The 17,668-nt window shown below is 42.6% G+C and overlaps 1 protein-coding gene across 8 annotated transcripts in view; it reads left to right on the top strand.

Annotated features, from left to right (window-relative positions):
• LOC106604445 (septin-6) overlaps nt 1-17,229 on the top strand; it is a 44,115-nt gene extending 26,886 nt beyond the window's left edge. Inside the window, exons 8-12 of one of the 8 annotated variants that reach the window (XR_006769841.1) lie at nt 7,732-7,864; nt 8,052-8,242; nt 9,399-9,458; nt 10,106-10,150; nt 15,853-17,229. Coding sequence is in view for 5 of the 8 variants with exons in the window: in XM_045717996.1 (XP_045573952.1) it covers nt 7,732-7,864; nt 8,052-8,242; nt 13,452-13,476 (349 nt within the window). In the remaining 3 variants the exon portion in view is untranslated. Of the gene's footprint in view, nt 1-7,731; nt 7,865-8,051; nt 8,243-9,398; nt 9,459-10,105; nt 10,151-11,287; nt 12,556-13,451; nt 13,713-15,852 lie in introns of those variants that run through there. The other 7 variants (XR_006769839.1, XR_006769840.1, XM_045718000.1 and 4 more) reach the window with 7 other exon arrangements.
• Nucleotides 17,230-17,668: the final 439 nt, after the last annotated feature.

Below are 17,668 nucleotides of genomic sequence, written 5' to 3'. Positions count from 1 at the left end.
ATTTGTAATCATGACTTCTCAAGCTTAGAATGTACATCTAAGTGGAAATAGACAGACATATGACATCCCTGGGTGTACTGATACCATGCAGTCTGGAGGAGGCATATAAAATCAATGACTCTCCTTTAATAGATAGGTTGAATCCGATGTTCAGAGATGGAGATCTCTATGATGGGTAGGGTCAACATAATCAAAATGAATATATTAATAAGTTTGATGTATTTATTCCAGGCCCTGCCAGGTTCAATTCCATCTAACTTTTTTTTAATAAAATGGCCTGCTCTCCAACTTTATTTGGAATGGAAAGACCTCAAGAGTCAAATTGACTGTTTAATACTTCCTCTATAAAACTGGAGGTCTTGGACTACCTCATAGGATAATGTATTACTGGGCTGTACAACTGCTTTCACTTAAATAATGGAAATCAGTCTATCCTTGTGCATGGAGGAGTATCGAAGCCATACATGTAATACGTTATGATCTAAAATATATTCACTACTAAAAACAGACACTCCAATGATTCTCAATTTCATTCATGTTTCGGAAAATGTACATTAATTCATGAGGTGGAAAGAACCAATATCGCCAGGCACCCCTATTTGGAATAACCCCACCTTACCTCCAGTGTTTAATGATAACACCTTTAATGATAACACCTCCTTGTTCCAAAGTGGCATTATGAATTTTGAACATGAATCTCTAATGATTCAATCAATTACAAGAAAGATTTGGATTATCCACGGCCGGTTTCTTTTAAATTAATCCATTCAGAAATCTTATTCAATCACTTCAACTGAATCTGGATGAACCGACGGCTTCTAGCATATAAAAAATACTGAAAGAGGCTGCTACGCTAAAGAAGTTGATTGCCAAGTTATATCAAGGGTTGATTTAAACTCTACCAGATGGTTCAGAACCTAGAAGGAAACCATCAGAAACAGATCTAAAGGAAGAAATTGAGGAGAACTATTGATCACAGATCTGTTCCAAGATGGCGTAGCAATCGGATGTCTGTTTGTCCTGTCACGTCCCATCCCATGTATATATTGTTTTCTTCGTATATATTTAATATTTTTAATCTCAATTTCCATCTACGGACTGAACATACTCTCCTGCAACCCTTCTCACCCAATGTGGTACAGATCTGCAATTGTTTTACACTTTAGAACTGGAACCCCCATCAGAATCTAGCCAGCTAACTAGCTAGTAGTCAGTTAGCCAGTGCTAGCGGTCATCACCGTTAACTCGGACATCAGCCAGCCTCAGCCCGGTCAATTCCTGCCAGTCTGCACAGTGCGATATCAACCCAGAGCATATCGGACTGCTTTTTCCCTACCACATCTCCGGATTCCTACCGCAAGCTCTGAACCTTTACAATGGATCATCGCAGCTAGCTAGCTGCTATCCGAGTGGCTACTCATGGCTAACGTCTCTGTCCCGAAGCAAGCACCAGTTAGCCTGGAGCTAGCCTCAAGCTAGGCCCTTCAGCCAATTCTTGGGCTACAATACCTATTTTGCCAATTGGCCTGGACCCTTTTACTGCCGACACGGAGCCCCACCGATCCATCACGACTGGTCTACCGACGTAACCGTCCGAGGGGGTCTCAACAGGCTATTCTGTTACGATGTCGCCGAAGAACCATCTGCTAGCCCCGGTCCGCTAGCTTTTCTGAACAATGTGTCCCCTGCTCGCCTAGCGTAGTAGTGACTACAGAACGGCACCCTGACTCACCTATTGCTGCTCCTTTGACCCTATGATCACTCGGCTACACAGCTGATGCCCCTTGGACTGTTTCAATAACACGGTACCTCATTTTGTTTACCTGTCGGCCCCAGCCTTAAACTCAGGTCCTGTATGTACCTAACTAACCCGCTCTGCCCATTCATCACCATTTACCCGTTGTTGTCTTAGCTCTCCTGATCAACACCTATGTTTGCTTTATGCCTCTCTCTAATGTCAATATGCCTTGTCTACTGCTGCCTTGGCTAGTTCATACTGTTTTATTTCACTGTAGAGCCCTCAGTCCTGCTCAAAATGCCTTAGATAGCTCTTTTCTCCCACCCCACGCACATGCGGAGACCTCACCTGGCTTAACTGGTGCCTCCAGAGATGAAACCTCTCTCATCATCACTCAACACCTAGGTTTACCTCCACTGTACTCACATCCTACCATACCATTGTCTCTACATTATGCCCTGAATCTATTCTGCCACGCCCAGAAATCTGCTCCTTTTATTCTCTGTCCTCAACGCACTAGACGACCAGTTCTTAAAGCCTTTAGCCGTACCCTTATCATACTCCTTCTCTTTTCCTCTGGTGATGTAGAGGTTAACCCAGGCCCTGTAGCCTCCAGTTTGCCTCCTATTTCCCAGGCGCTATCTTTTGTTGACTTCTGTAACCGTAAAAGCCATGGTTTCATGCATGTTAACATTAGAAGCCTCCTCCCTAAGTTTGTTTTATTCACTGCTTTAGCACACTCCACCAACCCTGATGTCCTAGCCGTGTCTCAATCCTGGCTTAGGAAGGCCACCAGAAATTCTGAAATTTCCATCCCAAACTACAACATTTTCCGCCAAGATATGGAGTTGCAATCTACTGCAGAGATAGCCTGTAGAGTTCTGTCATGCTATCCAGGTCTGTGCCCAAACAGTTCGAGCTTCTACTTTTAAAAATCCATTTTTCCAGAAATACGTTTCTCACTGTTGCCGCTTGTTATCAACCCCCCTCAGCCCCCAGCTGTGCCCTGGACACCATATGTGAATTAATTGCCCCCCATTTATCTTCAGAGTTTGTACTGTTAGGTGACCTAAACTGGGATATGCTTAACACCCCGGCTGTCCTACAATCTAAGCTAGATGCCCTCAATCTCACACAAATAACCAAGGAACCTACCAGGTACAACTCTAAATCCGTAAACAAGGGCACCCTCATAGATATCATCCCTGCTGTCTTCAACCAGGATCTCAGCGATCACTGCCTCATTGCCTGCGTCCGTAATGGGTCCGCGATCAAACAACCACCCCTCATCACTGTCAAACGCTCCCTAAAACACTTCAGCGAGCAGACCTTTCTAATCGACCTGGCCCGGGTATCCTGGAAGGATATTGACCTCATTCTGTCAGTAGAGGATGCCTTCTTATTCTTTAAAATTGCTTTCCTCACCATCTTAAATAAGCATGCCCCATTCAAAAAATGTAGAACTAAGAATAGATATAGCCCTTGGTTCACTCCAGACTTGATTGCCCTTGACCAGTACAAAAACATCCTGTTACGTACTGCATTAGCATCGAATAGCCCCCGCGATATGCAACTTTTCAGGGAAGTTAGGAACCAATATACACAGGCAGTTAGGAAAGCAAAGGCTAGATTTTTCAAACAGAAATTTGCATCCTGTAGGACAAACTCCAAAATGTTCTGAGACACTGTAAATTCCATGGAGAATAAGAGCACCTCCTCCCAGCTGTCCACTGCACTGAGGCTAGGAAACACTGTCACCACCGATAAATCTACGATTATTTCAATAAGCATTTTTCTACGGATGGCCTTGCTTTCCACTTGGCTACCCCTACCCCGGTCAACAGCTCTGCACCCCCCACAGCAACTTGCCCAAGCCTCCCCCATTTCTCCTTCACCCAAATCCAGATAGCTGATGTTCTGAAAGTGCCGCAAAATCTGGACCCCTACAAATCAGCTGGGCTAGACAATCTGGACCATCTCTTTCTAAAATTATTCGCCGCAATTGTTGCAACCCCTATTACTAGCCTGTTCAATCTCTCTTTCGTATCGTCTGAGATCCCAAAAGATTGGAAAGCTGCTGCGGTCATCCCCCTCTTCAAAGGGGGAGACACAATAGACTCAAACTGTTACAGACCTATATCTATCCTACCCTGCCTTTCTAAAGTCTTTGAAAGCCAAGTTAACAAACATATCACCGACCATTTTGAATCCCACCGTATCTTCTCTGCTATGCAATCTGGTTTCTGAGCGGGTCATGGGTGCACCTCAGCCACGCTCAAGATCCAAAACGATATCATAACCGCCATTGATAAATGACAATACTGTGCAGCTGTCTTCATCGACCTGGCCGAGGCTTTCGACTCTGTCAATCACCGCATTCTTATCGGCAGACTCAACAGCCTTGGTTTCTCAAATGACTGCCTCGCCTGGTTCACCAATTACTTCTCAGATAGGGTTCAGTGTGTCAAATCGGAGGGCCTGTTGTCCGGACCTCTGGCAGTCTCTATGGAGGTGTGCTCTTCATGCATGCATGCTCTTCAACCGATTGCTGCCCGCACCCACCTGCCCGTCTAGCATCACTACTCTGGACAGTTCTGACTTAGAATATGTGGACAACTACAAATACCTAGGTGTCTGGTTAGACTGTATACTCTCCTTCCAGACTCACATTAAGCATCTCCAATCAAACATTTAATCTTGAATCGGCTTCCTATTTCGCAACAAAGCATCCTTCACTCATGCTGCCAAACATACCCTCGTAAAACTGACTATCCTACCGATCCTTGACTTTGGCGATGTCATTTACAGAATAGCCTCCAACACTCTACTCAGCAAATTGGATGTAGTCTATCACAGTGCCATCCGTTTTGTCACCAAAGCCCCATATACTACCCACCACTGCGACCTGTATGCTCTCATTGGCTGGCCCTCGCTTCATATTCGTCGCCAAACCCACTGGCTCCAGGTCATCTATAAGTCTTTGCTAGGTAAAGCCATAGCAGCACCCACCCGTAGCACGTGCTCCAGCAGGTATATTTCACTGGTCATCCCCAAAGCCAACTCCTCGTTTGGCCGCCGTTCCTTCCAGTTGTCTGCTGCCAATGACTGTAACGAATTGCAAAAATCACTGAAGCTGGAGACTCATTCCTCCCTCACTAACTTTAAGCACCAGCTGTCAGAGCAGCTTACCGATCATTGCACCTGTACACAGCCCATCTGTAAATAGCCCATCCAACTACCTCATCCCCATATTGTTATTTATTTTAAAAAATGGCACTTTTGCATCCCAGTATGTCTACGTGCACATTCATCTTCTGCACATCTATCACTCTAGTGTTTAATTACTAAATTGTAATTATTTTGCCACTATGGCCTATTTATTGCCTTACCTCCCTAATTTTACTACATTTGCACACACTGTATATAGATTTTTCTATTGTGTTATTGACTGTTCGTTTGTTTATTCCATGTGTAATTATGTGTTGTTGTTTGTGTCGCACTGCTTTGCTTTATCTTGGCCAGGTCGCAGTTGTAAATGACAACTTGTTCTCAACTGGCCTACCTGGTTAAATAAAGGTGAAATAAAACAAATATGTGAAAATGTTTATACCTGCTCCTACATCGGTAGACATAAACTACTGCAATTTAATATAATTCATGAACTTACTTCACTCCTGCCAGAATGCATATTAAGCACCTAAAAATGTCACATCTCTGTTGGAGATGCACAAAGGAACCATATTACATATGCTGTGGTCCTGTAGTAAACTGCCAATGTATGTGCTATCATTTCATTGTGTTTAGTAATTTATATCCATCCATCTCTACGATTATGTCTGTTGGGAAATGTAAATATTGGTGATCAATATCAGAGGAAGTTTTGTAATCTAGGTCTAATTGCTGCAAAAAAAATGGAAAGCCATCAATTGGAAAGCCTTTTATTCACCCTCAATAACAAACAGGAGGACTGAACTATCTAGCTACAATCCCATAAGACTATATACACTGCTCAAAAAAATAAAGGGAACACTTAAACAACACAATGTAACTCCAAGTCAATCACACTTCTGTGAAATCAAACTGTCCACTTAGGAAGCAACACTGATTGACAATAAATTTCACATGCTGTTGTGCAAATGGAATAGACAACAGGTGGAAATTATAGGCAATTAGCAAGACACCCCCAATAAAGGAGTGGTTCTGCAGGTGGGGACCACAGACCACTTCTCAGTTCCAATGCTTCCTGGCTGATGTTTTGGTCACTTTTGAATGCTGGCGGTGTTTTCACTCTAGTGGTAGCATGAGACGGAGTCTACAACCCACACAAGTGGCTCAGGTAGTGCAGCTCATCCAGGATGGCACATCAATGCGAGCTGTGGCAAGAAGGTTTGCTGTGTCTGTCAGCGTAGTGTCCAGAGCATGGAGGCGCTACCAGGAGACAGGCCAGTACATCAGGAGACGTGGAGGAGGCCGTAGGAGGGCAACAACCCAGCAGCAGGACCGCTACCTCCGCCTTTGTGCAAGGAGGAGCAGGAGAAGCACTGCCAGAGCCCTGCAAAATGACCTCCAGCAGGCCACAAATGTGCATGTGTCTGCTCAAACGATCAGAAACAGACTCCATGAGGGTGGTATGAGGGCCCGACGTCCACAGGTGGGGGTTGTGCTTACAGCCCAACACCGTGTAGGCCTTTTGGCATTTGCCAGAGAACACCAAGATTGGCAAATTCGCCACTGGCGCCCTATGCTCTTCACAGATGAAAGCATGTTCACACTGAACACGTGACAGACGTGACAGAGTCTGGAGACGCCGTGGAGAACGTTCTGCTGCCTGCAACATCCTCCAGCATGACCGGTTTGGCGGTGGGTCAGTCATGGTGTGGGGTGACATTTCTTTGGGGGGCCGCACAGCCCTCCATGTGCTCGCCAGAGGTAGCCTGACTGCCATTAGGTACCGAGATGAGATCCTCAGACCCCTTGTGAGACCATATGCTGGTGCGGTTGGCCCTGGGTTCCTCCTAATGCAAGACAATGCTAGACCTCATGTGGCTGGAGTGTGTCAGCAGTTCCTGCAAGAGGAAGGCATTGATGCTATGGACTGGCCCACCCGTTCCCCAGACCTGAATCCAATTGAGCACATCTGGGACATCATGTCTCGCTCCATCCACCAACGCCACGTTGCACCACAGACTGTCCTGGAGTTGGCGGATGCTTTAGTCCAGGTCTGGGAGGAGATCCCTCAGGAGACCATCCGCCACCTCATCAGGAGCATGCCCAGGCGTTGTAGGGAGGTCATACAGGCACGTGGAGGCCACACACACTACTGAGCCTCATTTTGACTTGTTTTAAGGACATTACATCAAAGTTGGATCAGCCTGTAGTGTGGTTTTCCACTTTAATTTTGAGTGTGACTCCAAATCCAGACCTCCATGGGTTGATAAATTGGATTTCCATTGATTTATTTTTGTGTGATTTTGTTGTCAGCACATTCAACTATGTAAAGAAAAAAGTATTTAATAAGATTATTTCTTTCATTCAGATCTAGGATGTGTTGTTTAAGTGTTCCCTTTATTTTTTTGAGCAGTGTATTATGAAATGAAACATAAACCAGGCATGTTTGACCGAATTTGGAAAATATATGTTGACCACCTTAAAGAATGCTTTATTTTTGTGTTGTAGTCTTGTAGAAAAACATTTTTTTTTTCATATATATATTTTTTAAATTAAGGAACTCCCTCCAGCCAATTCCTAACATAATTCCAATACTTTGAACTCCATGGCGAGGAGTGTGCCAGAGCACTCTTTAGAAGGGTGAAGGAACGGGAAGCACCACTTTCCACTTTCTACCACCCCCTTCGTTAATCACAACCACTTTTATCATTTTGATTTTAATGACAGTCTGCTCTATTCCACTGTAATGATAGACATAGTACTAACGTATATGACTCATTTGTATGGCATCATTTATGTCTTTCCTCTTTCTGTGTGGACCCCAGTCTGCAGGAGACGTACGAGGCCAAGAGGAATGAGTTCATGGGAGACCTGCAGAAGAAAGAGGAAGAGATGAGGCAAATGTTCGTCCAGCGAGTCAAGGAAAAGGAGGCTGAGCTGAAGGAGGCCGAGAAAGAGGTTTGTGTATGTGTGTACACAGGAAGGTTTCTCCGTTACTAGTTAACGCTTTAATTCTGCCACGTCATCACCAATCCTACCAACCTAAGAAGAACTAGGGTTACATGTGCGACATCTCTGTTTGCTACAGATATCACACCTAAATGAGTTTCTATCTGAGACGTAAGTCTTCTCCCTCGCCACACAGCTGCACGAGAAGTTTGACCGGCTCAAGAAGCTGCACCAGGATGAGAAGAAGAAGCTGGAGGACAAGAAGAAATCCCTGGATGACGAGCTCAATGGCTTCAAGCAGAAAAAGACGGCCGCTGAGCTCCTGCAGTCCCAGGCTCTGCAGGCAGGGGGCTCCACCACACTCAAGAGGGACAAGGAGAGGAAAAAGTAAGTGTCTCCTGCGTTCACCTCCCTACTACTCACACAGCAGGCAGTGTTCAGGGTCGTGTTCATTAGGCACCACAACAGAAGAGAACAGACTGAAACAGGGAAGGACTACCTGGACCTGTCAAATGAGAAACGCTCATTTTCATGTTTAGTTCGAAACGTTTTAACATGGTTCATTTTGCCTGCCTTAATGAACACGACCCAGCTATACTTGAGGATTCCTTAGGGATACTAGACTGGAGCAGTCTGATCTAGGAGGATCAAAGATCAACTGGATAAATTGTGACTGTAGTGTTTTCCCTAGATTGTTTTCCAGGCTGAGCGCAAAGGCCCCCAAATCAACATTCAGGGCCTCATTAACCAAAATGAGGGGTGCCCCGCCTATACAATAATAGGGGAACACTGGGTCATTCATTCCACTTAGAATAGGTGCCATCCAAAATGATATAATACTGTCCTTCCCTATCCACGCATGTGTATTTGGTGATACAGATGGTGGGATGGACTGATCAAAATAGAAATGTGATTTAATTCTGTGCTGTATGTATGTAGACCACTGTACTGTATGCTGTTGTTGCATCACCGCACCTCAGATATGAAGAAGCCTGGCACACACCACACCTAGAAAAACGACAAACCCCTTATCGAAGCTTTCATTTGCCTTGTGTCGATGCATTTCCAGGAACTCTTTGCCTGACCGTTAATGTCACTGAGCACTGAGTGGTTTCTCTCCCCAGTCTAATGGATGAGTGATAATCAACGAAACTGACTGATTACTTTGAAATGGGGGAGCAATAGATGTCGGGATGCTTAGCTTAACAGTCCTGCAAGCCTTTGCTCTTATTCCTTTATAACTATAGTATAGAGGGGGACTTGCTATTCTTCTACAGAGTAGAGTACTATATCTAGTAATATCCTAAACCAGATGTAAACCAGATGAATCTAAATTAGACTTGGTATTACAGGAATCTGATTGTATTGACCCTAGACTAGGGACACTGCTGGTATAGGCCTATATCCCATAGGAATGTTGGTTGTCATTTTTACAGCTGGTTTTATCTGTAGTATAGGGCTGCAGTATTAGGGCCGTGGTGACAGAGTTGTTGTTGTCGTGGGTCCCTTCATGTTGGTAATCACTCCTGGTTGTGTATTCAAGCTGATGTGAGCCCTGTCACCGGACCCGTTAGAAAGAATGAAGACACTTGCACTGAGAAAGGTTCTTTTTTTATTCTAAATGATTTTCTTTACAGTTCTTCTGTCCTTTCTCTCCACTATCTCTGAACTCTGGACTTTTTCCCCCTGCCAGGCAGCTGTTTTTCCACCTCATACTTTACTCTCCTCCCCATTCACTTCATGTCTCTGTGTTACTGATCAAAACATTATTGGCCAGTTTCCTGGACACAGATTAAGCCTTGACCTAGACTAAAAAACCTAGCTTAATCTTGTCTGAGAAACTGGCTGTATGAATGATAGTTATTAATACTTCCTCGTTTGCTAAACCTTTGAATCCCAAACTTGGAGCCTTTCTATTTCCTTATCTAGTGCAAAATATAAGCCTGTAGATAGTTTATGCTACAAATTAGTGTTTTGTTCAGGAACCAAAGGACATGAGCATGGCATTTTTTAGTGAGTGGTGTAGATGTCACATGTGTATGTGTTGCCGCGTTCAAGACAACTCGGAAACTGACATTTCCGACTGAGGCCCAAGTTTCCCACTTTGAAAATATCGGAATCAGCCAATAGGAAGCTCTACACAAAAAACATATTTAACTCTGAGGTTCCTAGTTTCCAAGTTGTCTTGAATGCACCATATTTGTCCTGTGAGTGCATGTGTCACCTATGTTCATCCATGCTGTTTTACAGTTAACTCCTCCACTTGCTGCATGCTGCATGAGGCATCTTGTCCTGGTAAGGCTTGCATACTCAACTGTTCCCCTGGTAACCAATGACAAAAAGCACATAAATCAATGTTTAAATACATGTTAATCAGATGTGAGTTAAAAACATATTTGAACTTAAATGAGAAGGAAGTCCTCAAATTATAACTATACATTTATTTCAATAAGTCTTTTAACTTCTAGCAGCTGGTAGAAATGCAGGCAACAATATGTCTACTATCAATACCACAACAATTTGCTTTTGTGGTCCGCCCTTCCCAGCCCTGCCCAGCCCAGCCACTACACAAAGAGACATTCAGAGTCCTGCAGAAACTGCAGGGTCACGCTAGTGCGCTGTTCAGCTATAGGGCCAATCCTTGTGTACGAAGATTTTTGTTGTTAATCCTTCAGCTATTTGACACCCACCTCTTTGTTGATACAAAGGAAAAACCCACTGAGAGCTACGCTATTCATACAGACTCAGCCATACACTCATCAACAAAAATGGTTCCTCGCCTGTCCCCATCTGTGGTAGTCCATAAAGTAAGGAGTCTTGCACGAGCCCAAACAGCAGGAGCCTATCTCCTGTTTCTGTAGCGTGAGTCAGCTTGATGTACAAGTAAACCCCCTGGACAGGACACTAGTCTATCACAGGGCCTTACCCCCAATCTATCTCCCTGATGCTGAATGCCAAGCATTTTTATAGTCTTTGGTTTGACCTGGCCGGGATGGAACTCCCAACCTTCCAATCCCAGGTCGGACACTCTAACCACAAGGCCACTGAGTCGGTGTGGTGTCTATTAGCATACCAAGTCCATTTAGTTTCAACAGATACTCTAAATCTCCCCACCCCCATTCACTCATAAGTCCTATAAACAGTAACAACCTAAATGCATGTTCCTTTTAACATTACATTTTACCACTAACATGAAGAATGTGATTCTGTCATTTGATTAAAAAGTATGTCTATCACAGGAAGTTGGTGGCACTTTCATTGGGGAGGACGGGCTCATGGTAATGGCTGATTTCCATGTGTTTGATGCCATTCCATTAGTGCCGTTTCGGCCATTATTATGAGCCGTCCTCCCTTCAGAAACCTCCTGTGGTATCTACCAGTGTTGGCGTTAACCCCTAGAAAGCAGTAATGGTCCTTCTCTCTCGTTTCCAGTTAAGGATTCCTGTAGGAATGATTTTTCACCCCATCCCTGGCAGTGCCATGCTGTTCTCTGTGCCCTCCAGCCCCCCCTCTCCCCCATTCCAAACCCCACACATGCCCCTGCACTGTGGAAGAATCCAGACATTACTGTGAATGGGAATCCTTGACTCAAACACATCCTTTTTGCGCTAAAGATGCTTGTTTTTGTACATTTTTTTTGTTACGAGCCATTATCCTCTGTTTGCCTGTTTGCTTTCTGTTGGAAAGTAGATGTATTCTCTTGTTGTTTTTGTTGTTGACCTGTTCTGCATGACTGAGTGTGCTACTGTTGTGGCAGGCAGGAGTTTGTGGAGGCTAAGGTGAAATGTATATCAGCTGTGGTCTGACCAGGCCAGTGGTGTGTGTGTGTGTGTGTGTGTGTGTGTGTGTGTGTGTGTGTGTGTGTGTGGACACATTTTACTATACTTGTAAGTACCAGAAGTCCTCACAAGAATAGTAAACCAACGTTAGAATTTGGGTTAGAATTAGGGTTAGCGGTTAGGGAAAATTGGATTTTCAATGGAAATCAGTTGTTGGTCCCCAAAAAGACCTCACTAGTATAGTAAGACATAGCTGTCTATGTCTAGTCTCCGGTCCATGTTTCAGACCACCACTATTCTACTCACTACCAGGGTATAATCAACCACTCCAATAGTATGACATTATGACAATGTGCGCTGATATCGTGTTGGCATACAATGTGTAATTATTGAAAATGAAGATACAATAATAGTATGTTTTGAATGAGGGCATGTTGTCCACCGCCTATCAAGAGAGTAGCCTGGTCCCAGATCTGCTTGTGCTTTTGCCTGCTCCTAACATGGCATGAATAATGAGTGACAGGGAGTTGGCATGATAGCACAAACTGGCACTCAGGCTACGGAGAGAGTGAGCGTTAGTCAACTGCTGATGTGATTTCATCTTAGCCTGGTGCATGTGCAAATATGAATGATTTCTTGTCATCTCTTTGCCCATACCTCATTGTTTTTCATATACTGTACGCTATCTGCATACTTGTTAGCTTTTCACGTTTGCACATTTTACACAAATGTGATTTTGTATATTTCCAGTGCAATTGTGAGTTTTAGATTTTTTTCTACATATAACGGCACATTTTAAGCCATTTAACCAAATAACAATATGTATTGCACTTGTATCAGGGATCAGTATTGCACTTGTATCAGTGTTACACAAAAAATACTTCATCTTCAAGGGAAATAAAGAACGAATTTCACCAAATATTTCAACTGTGGCCACGATTATTGTGTATGAAATATTCAATGAAGCAGTAACATAGTATGTAAGTGGGTTCTGCATGTGAGGATATTAGGGTTTCCATAGATTCTGATTACAGTTGAAAACACTAGCTTTGGTCTACATTTTTAACTCTCATTCAAGGGCTTCGAGATATCACGCCATTGTTATTGTCAAAACAACTCTCCTTACAGAGCTTTACAGAGCAAAATTGTCTGCTAACCTGAATTCATAGGGCTGGATCCTAACTTGAGATATGCGCACGTAACTTGGAGTTTCACATAAATCCTGAATTGAACTCAGTGGGAGACTTGCATGAGAATTTAAGTTAGGTGCTCAAATGTCAAGTTAGTATTGAACCTTATACTACTGCACTGCTTTTGTCTGAACAGACTGAGCCAGCAGTATTCTCCATCCCTCCTAGAGAAACAGGATAGGAACACTCCTTTGTTTGGCAGATAAGTGTCAGTGCCAATGAGATTGTTGGGTTTTATTTTCAAATCCACTTCCTTCACATCTGTATCTTGAGGACAGGGTGTTGTTTATCAGAAAAACATTTCCACCCTCCAAAAACATGTATTTTTGTCTTTGCTCAATATAATTGTGTGGGACAGTTGGTCTGACGAGTGTCTACAGATGTAGGCCTTTTGTTTCCATCTAAATTTATTGAAATGAGTCTCTTACACATTCTTGTACAAGGGTGTAGTAGGTATGGTTTACAACTTCTCACAATCCCTTCTCAAGTTGCTCTGTCTCAATGTTTCTGGGGAACTATTTTCCTCGGCTTTTTGGGTTGGCAGGGTGTGCCTTGGTGTGTGGTGTCATTCACACCCTGCTTCAGTCCCCCTGTTCACTGCTATATGTATTTACCTTTCCTTTGCAGTAATCCCTGGCTCTGCACTGAGTAGGTGCTTCCACCCTCAAGCTTTGCTAAGGGACCAGGCTTTGTGGGTAGCCGGTACCCCAAGGCTGAGGAGAGGCATTGCGGACCCTGGTTTAAAAAAACATTCATCTACTCTATGTTCTAACTAAAGGATACCCCTATACAGTTGAAGTCGGAAGTTTACATACACTTAGTTTGGAGTCATTAAAACTCGTTTTTCAACCACTCCACAAATTTCTTGTTAACAAACCATAGTTTTGGCAAGTCGGTTAGGACATCTACTTTGTGCATGACACAATACATTTTTCCAACAATTGTTTACAGACAGATTATTTCACTGTATCACAATTCCAGTGGGTCAGAAGTTTACATACACTAAGTTGACTGTGCCTTTAAAGAGCTTTGAAAATTCCAGAAAATTATATCATGGCTTTAGAAGCTTCTGATAGGCTAATTGACATAATTTGAGTCAATTGGAGGTGTACCTGTGGATGTAATTCAAGGCCTACCTTCAAACTCAGTGCCTCTTTGCTTGACATGGGAAAATCAAAAGAAATCATCCAAGACATCAGTAAAAAATTATAGACCTCCACAAGTCTGGTTCATCCTTGGGAGCAATTTCCAAATGCCTGAAGGTACCACGTTCATCTGTACAAACAATAGTACGCAAGTATAAACACCTTGGGACCACGTAGCTGTCATATTGCTCAGGAAGGAGACGCGTTCTGTCTCCTAGAGATGAACGTACTTTGGTGCGAAAAGTGCAAATCAATCCCAGAACAACAGCAAAGGACCTTGTGAAGATGCTGGAGGAAACAGGTACAAAAGTATCTATATCCACAGTAAAACTAGTCCTATATCGACATAACCTGAAAGGCTGCTCAGCAAGGAAGAAGCCACTGCTCAAAAACCACCATAAAAAAGCCAGACTACGGTTTGCAACTGCACATGGGGACAAAGATTGTACTTTTTGGAGAAATGTCCTCTGGTCTGTTGAAACAAAAATATAACTGTATGGCCATACTGACCATCTTTATGTTTGGAGGAAAAAGGGGAGGCTTGCAAGCCAAAGAACACCATCCCAACCGTGACGCACGGGGGTGGCAGCATCATGTTGTGGAGGTGCTTTACTGCAGGAGGGACTGGTGCACTTCACAAAATAGATGGCATCATGAGGAAGGGAAATTATGTGGATATATTGAAGCAACATCTCAAGACATCAGTCAGGAAGTTAAAGCTTGGTCGCAAATGGGTCTTCCAAATGGACAATGACCCCAAGCATACTTCCAAAGTTGTGGCAAAATGGCTTAAGGACAACAAAGTCAAGGTGTTGGAGTGGCCATCACAAAGCCCTGACCTCAATCCTATAGAAAGTTTGTGTGCAGAACTGAAAAAGCGTGTGCGAGCAAAGAGGCCTACAAACCTGACTCAGTTACACCAGCTCTGTCAGGAGGAATGGGCCAAAATTCACCCAACTTATTGTGGGAAGCTTGTGGAAGGCTACCCGAAACATTTGACCCAAGTTAAACAATTTAAAGGCAATGCTACCAAATACTTAATTGAGTGTATGTAAACTTCTGACCCACTGGGAATGTGATGAAAGAAATAAAATATGAAATAAATAATTCTCTCTACTATTATTCTGACATTTCACATTCTTAAAATAAAGTGGTGACCCTAACTGACCTAAAACAGGGAATTTTTACTAGGATGAAATGTCAGGAATTGTGAAAAACAGAGTTTAAATGTATTTGGCTAAGGTGTATGTACACTTCCGACTTCAACTGTATGTATAGCACTGCTGCTCTAACTATATGTGCTCACTATGTGGCTTAATCTTAATATCTTGTCTATGGCTCTGCCTTTTGTCATGTTGTGTGTTTTTGCTGTGCTGACTTTGATGACTAATATCAGCGTTTTGCTCTTTGTTTCTGGAAGATTGACATTTCTGGACTATGTTGTTGTGCACGTTACTTGGTAGTTTTCCCATCGTATTACGTTTAATATTGTCCATGTTTGATTTATTAAATGACATTGAATACCCTTTTGGGATTTTCAGAGGACATAATATCTGCTGCGAGCAGTTAATTAGACTTGTCTCGATGAAGGGATTAAGCTATTTATTAAATGTTTTAATCAGTATTATGCTCAAATCGAATTAGTCAGCTATAGTATGGTATTATATTAGTAGTTTTTTATGACAGACAGTACATGTGTAACGTAGTTAGTGTAATTTGAAGTACAGTAGCAACTATACATGCCTTAGGAAAACCCCAAAACTTTGTCTTTCCTCCCAAAATGTCAGTAATCCTTGTTTCTTATTTATCTTGAACCTTGCCTTCTGGTAAGCACTGTTGCCTGGGCCTCTTGTAACTTTGCATTTGTCTCTTCCTCTCTCTAGCTTCTTTTAATCTGTCTTGCCCACCTGTCTGAAGAGGGGATTGCAGCTTCAGCGAGAACGAAGCACCCGTTTCCTCTTCCTGTCTTTTCTCTCTGCATCAACCTTTTTTAACTTCTATCTCATCTGCTTTGTTGACCATGGCCTAATGTGGGCTTCACATGGTATTTTTTGGATAGTTAAGTTTTGTCACCTAATCAAGGTACACTTTGGCTAGTGGGAGACCTTCACTCTTAATATTTTGCAGCTCCGTCTTGGTGTATGAATGAACGAAGCTTTGCTCAGGTAGGATTCTAAACGGTTGTTCAAGAGAAACACATCTAATCAATAGTTTCATCATACCAATTGTAACAGAGCCAAGGCTCTGGATTCATTTATATTTTGCACAAAACTATCTGAATTTCATTGACAGTTAATTTTAAGGAAGTCTTTATGTAATAACATTCAATCATATTTTACGTCCATTTTGAGAAGGGCTCATTCTGTTTGAAATAACCAGTACTATTACAAATAGCCTATATGATTAATGTGCTGCTCATTCAAAGGGGGAGTTAGTTCTGAATACAAATGGCAGAACCCAGATCTCAATAAAACACTGATAAAACCAATACACATTAATTTGGTGATTGATAGAGAAAAGTGTGACATCTAACCTTACATGTGTGACTAGTAGATACTTTTGTCAGTTAAAAACCAAAAGACAATTGCCATCCAAAACAGTGTTCTTTATGTTCACTGAATAGGTTGTCTCATTTCAACTTAGAAGCGCCAAAGCCGTATTCATGTCAAGCACTTATTTAGTGAAAACGCCTTTTCCGTACTGAAATACCATGTAGGTCACATTTAATGCCCTTTACACATTGTGCTTTAACTACCATCACCCTATTCTGTATTTTGCATGTCTAATGCTCTTTTATTTCATCACTTCTGTGATCTTGACCTTTTGCTCCCGTAGCTGTTTTCTCCCCTAACAGTTTCGTTTTGCACTATTTCACATTTGGTGCTCTATATTGTTTGGATCAGATTTATCTTGTGTATTACTCCTTGTTATACCCTTCTCCACAATTTTCAGCATCCATATTGCCAAATATTACAATGAGATGGAGTTGAATCCTAGGTACAGATGGATACATTTGTATAATTTATAAGGATATATTTTGTGTATTGAAGTGGAGACCTGTTTATGAGATATGATCTTTGGATGTGACTCTTCTCTCTGTAGTTACATTTTGGTGTAAGAAATTGCCATACATTTTTCTAGCATCTGCCATAATCACCCCTCCTAGTGAATTAGCTGTCCACCCTTCAAATTAATTATGAAATATTTTATTGTAGTTTGATTCCATTGATGTACTTTTTCAATAAAATGATGAAAATAAAGTGTGCATTTGTTTTGTTATGCCAAATTACTTAGTTGTGCAAATAAACGTTGGCGTTATATAAATACTCACACTTTAATAAATAAGCCCACATTTTTGGTGCACTTTGAAAGTGAAGAGGAAGACTGCCACCTTCTGGTTCTCAGGTGGAGCGCATGCATGCGGAAACTGATGCCAGACGCCATGATTTTAGACGGACTAGAAAATGGAGGGTTGTAAGCAAAGATATTTATAACTAACCCCAGAAAGACCACCACAGGTCATTTTCAATAGGAACAAATGAGTTAGTGGGCAGAAGAATCAAGTAGGGAGGCAGGGCCAAGCACGAGGCAGCGAGATCCTATTGGCGCGTTGTAGCACGTATTTGCATATTTATGTTAGGGAACGCCTACTTTGTAGAGTGCGCGTGTGCAATAACTCAATTCGCCCTTGCACTCCTA

The sequence above is a fragment of the Salmo salar genome, chromosome ssa05, assembly GCF_905237065.1.
Source record: "Salmo salar chromosome ssa05, Ssal_v3.1, whole genome shotgun sequence".
Lineage (NCBI taxonomy): Eukaryota > Metazoa > Chordata > Actinopteri > Salmoniformes > Salmonidae > Salmo > Salmo salar.
Note: the sequence above shows the minus strand (reverse complement) of the source record. Positions and strands in the feature narration are given on the sequence as shown.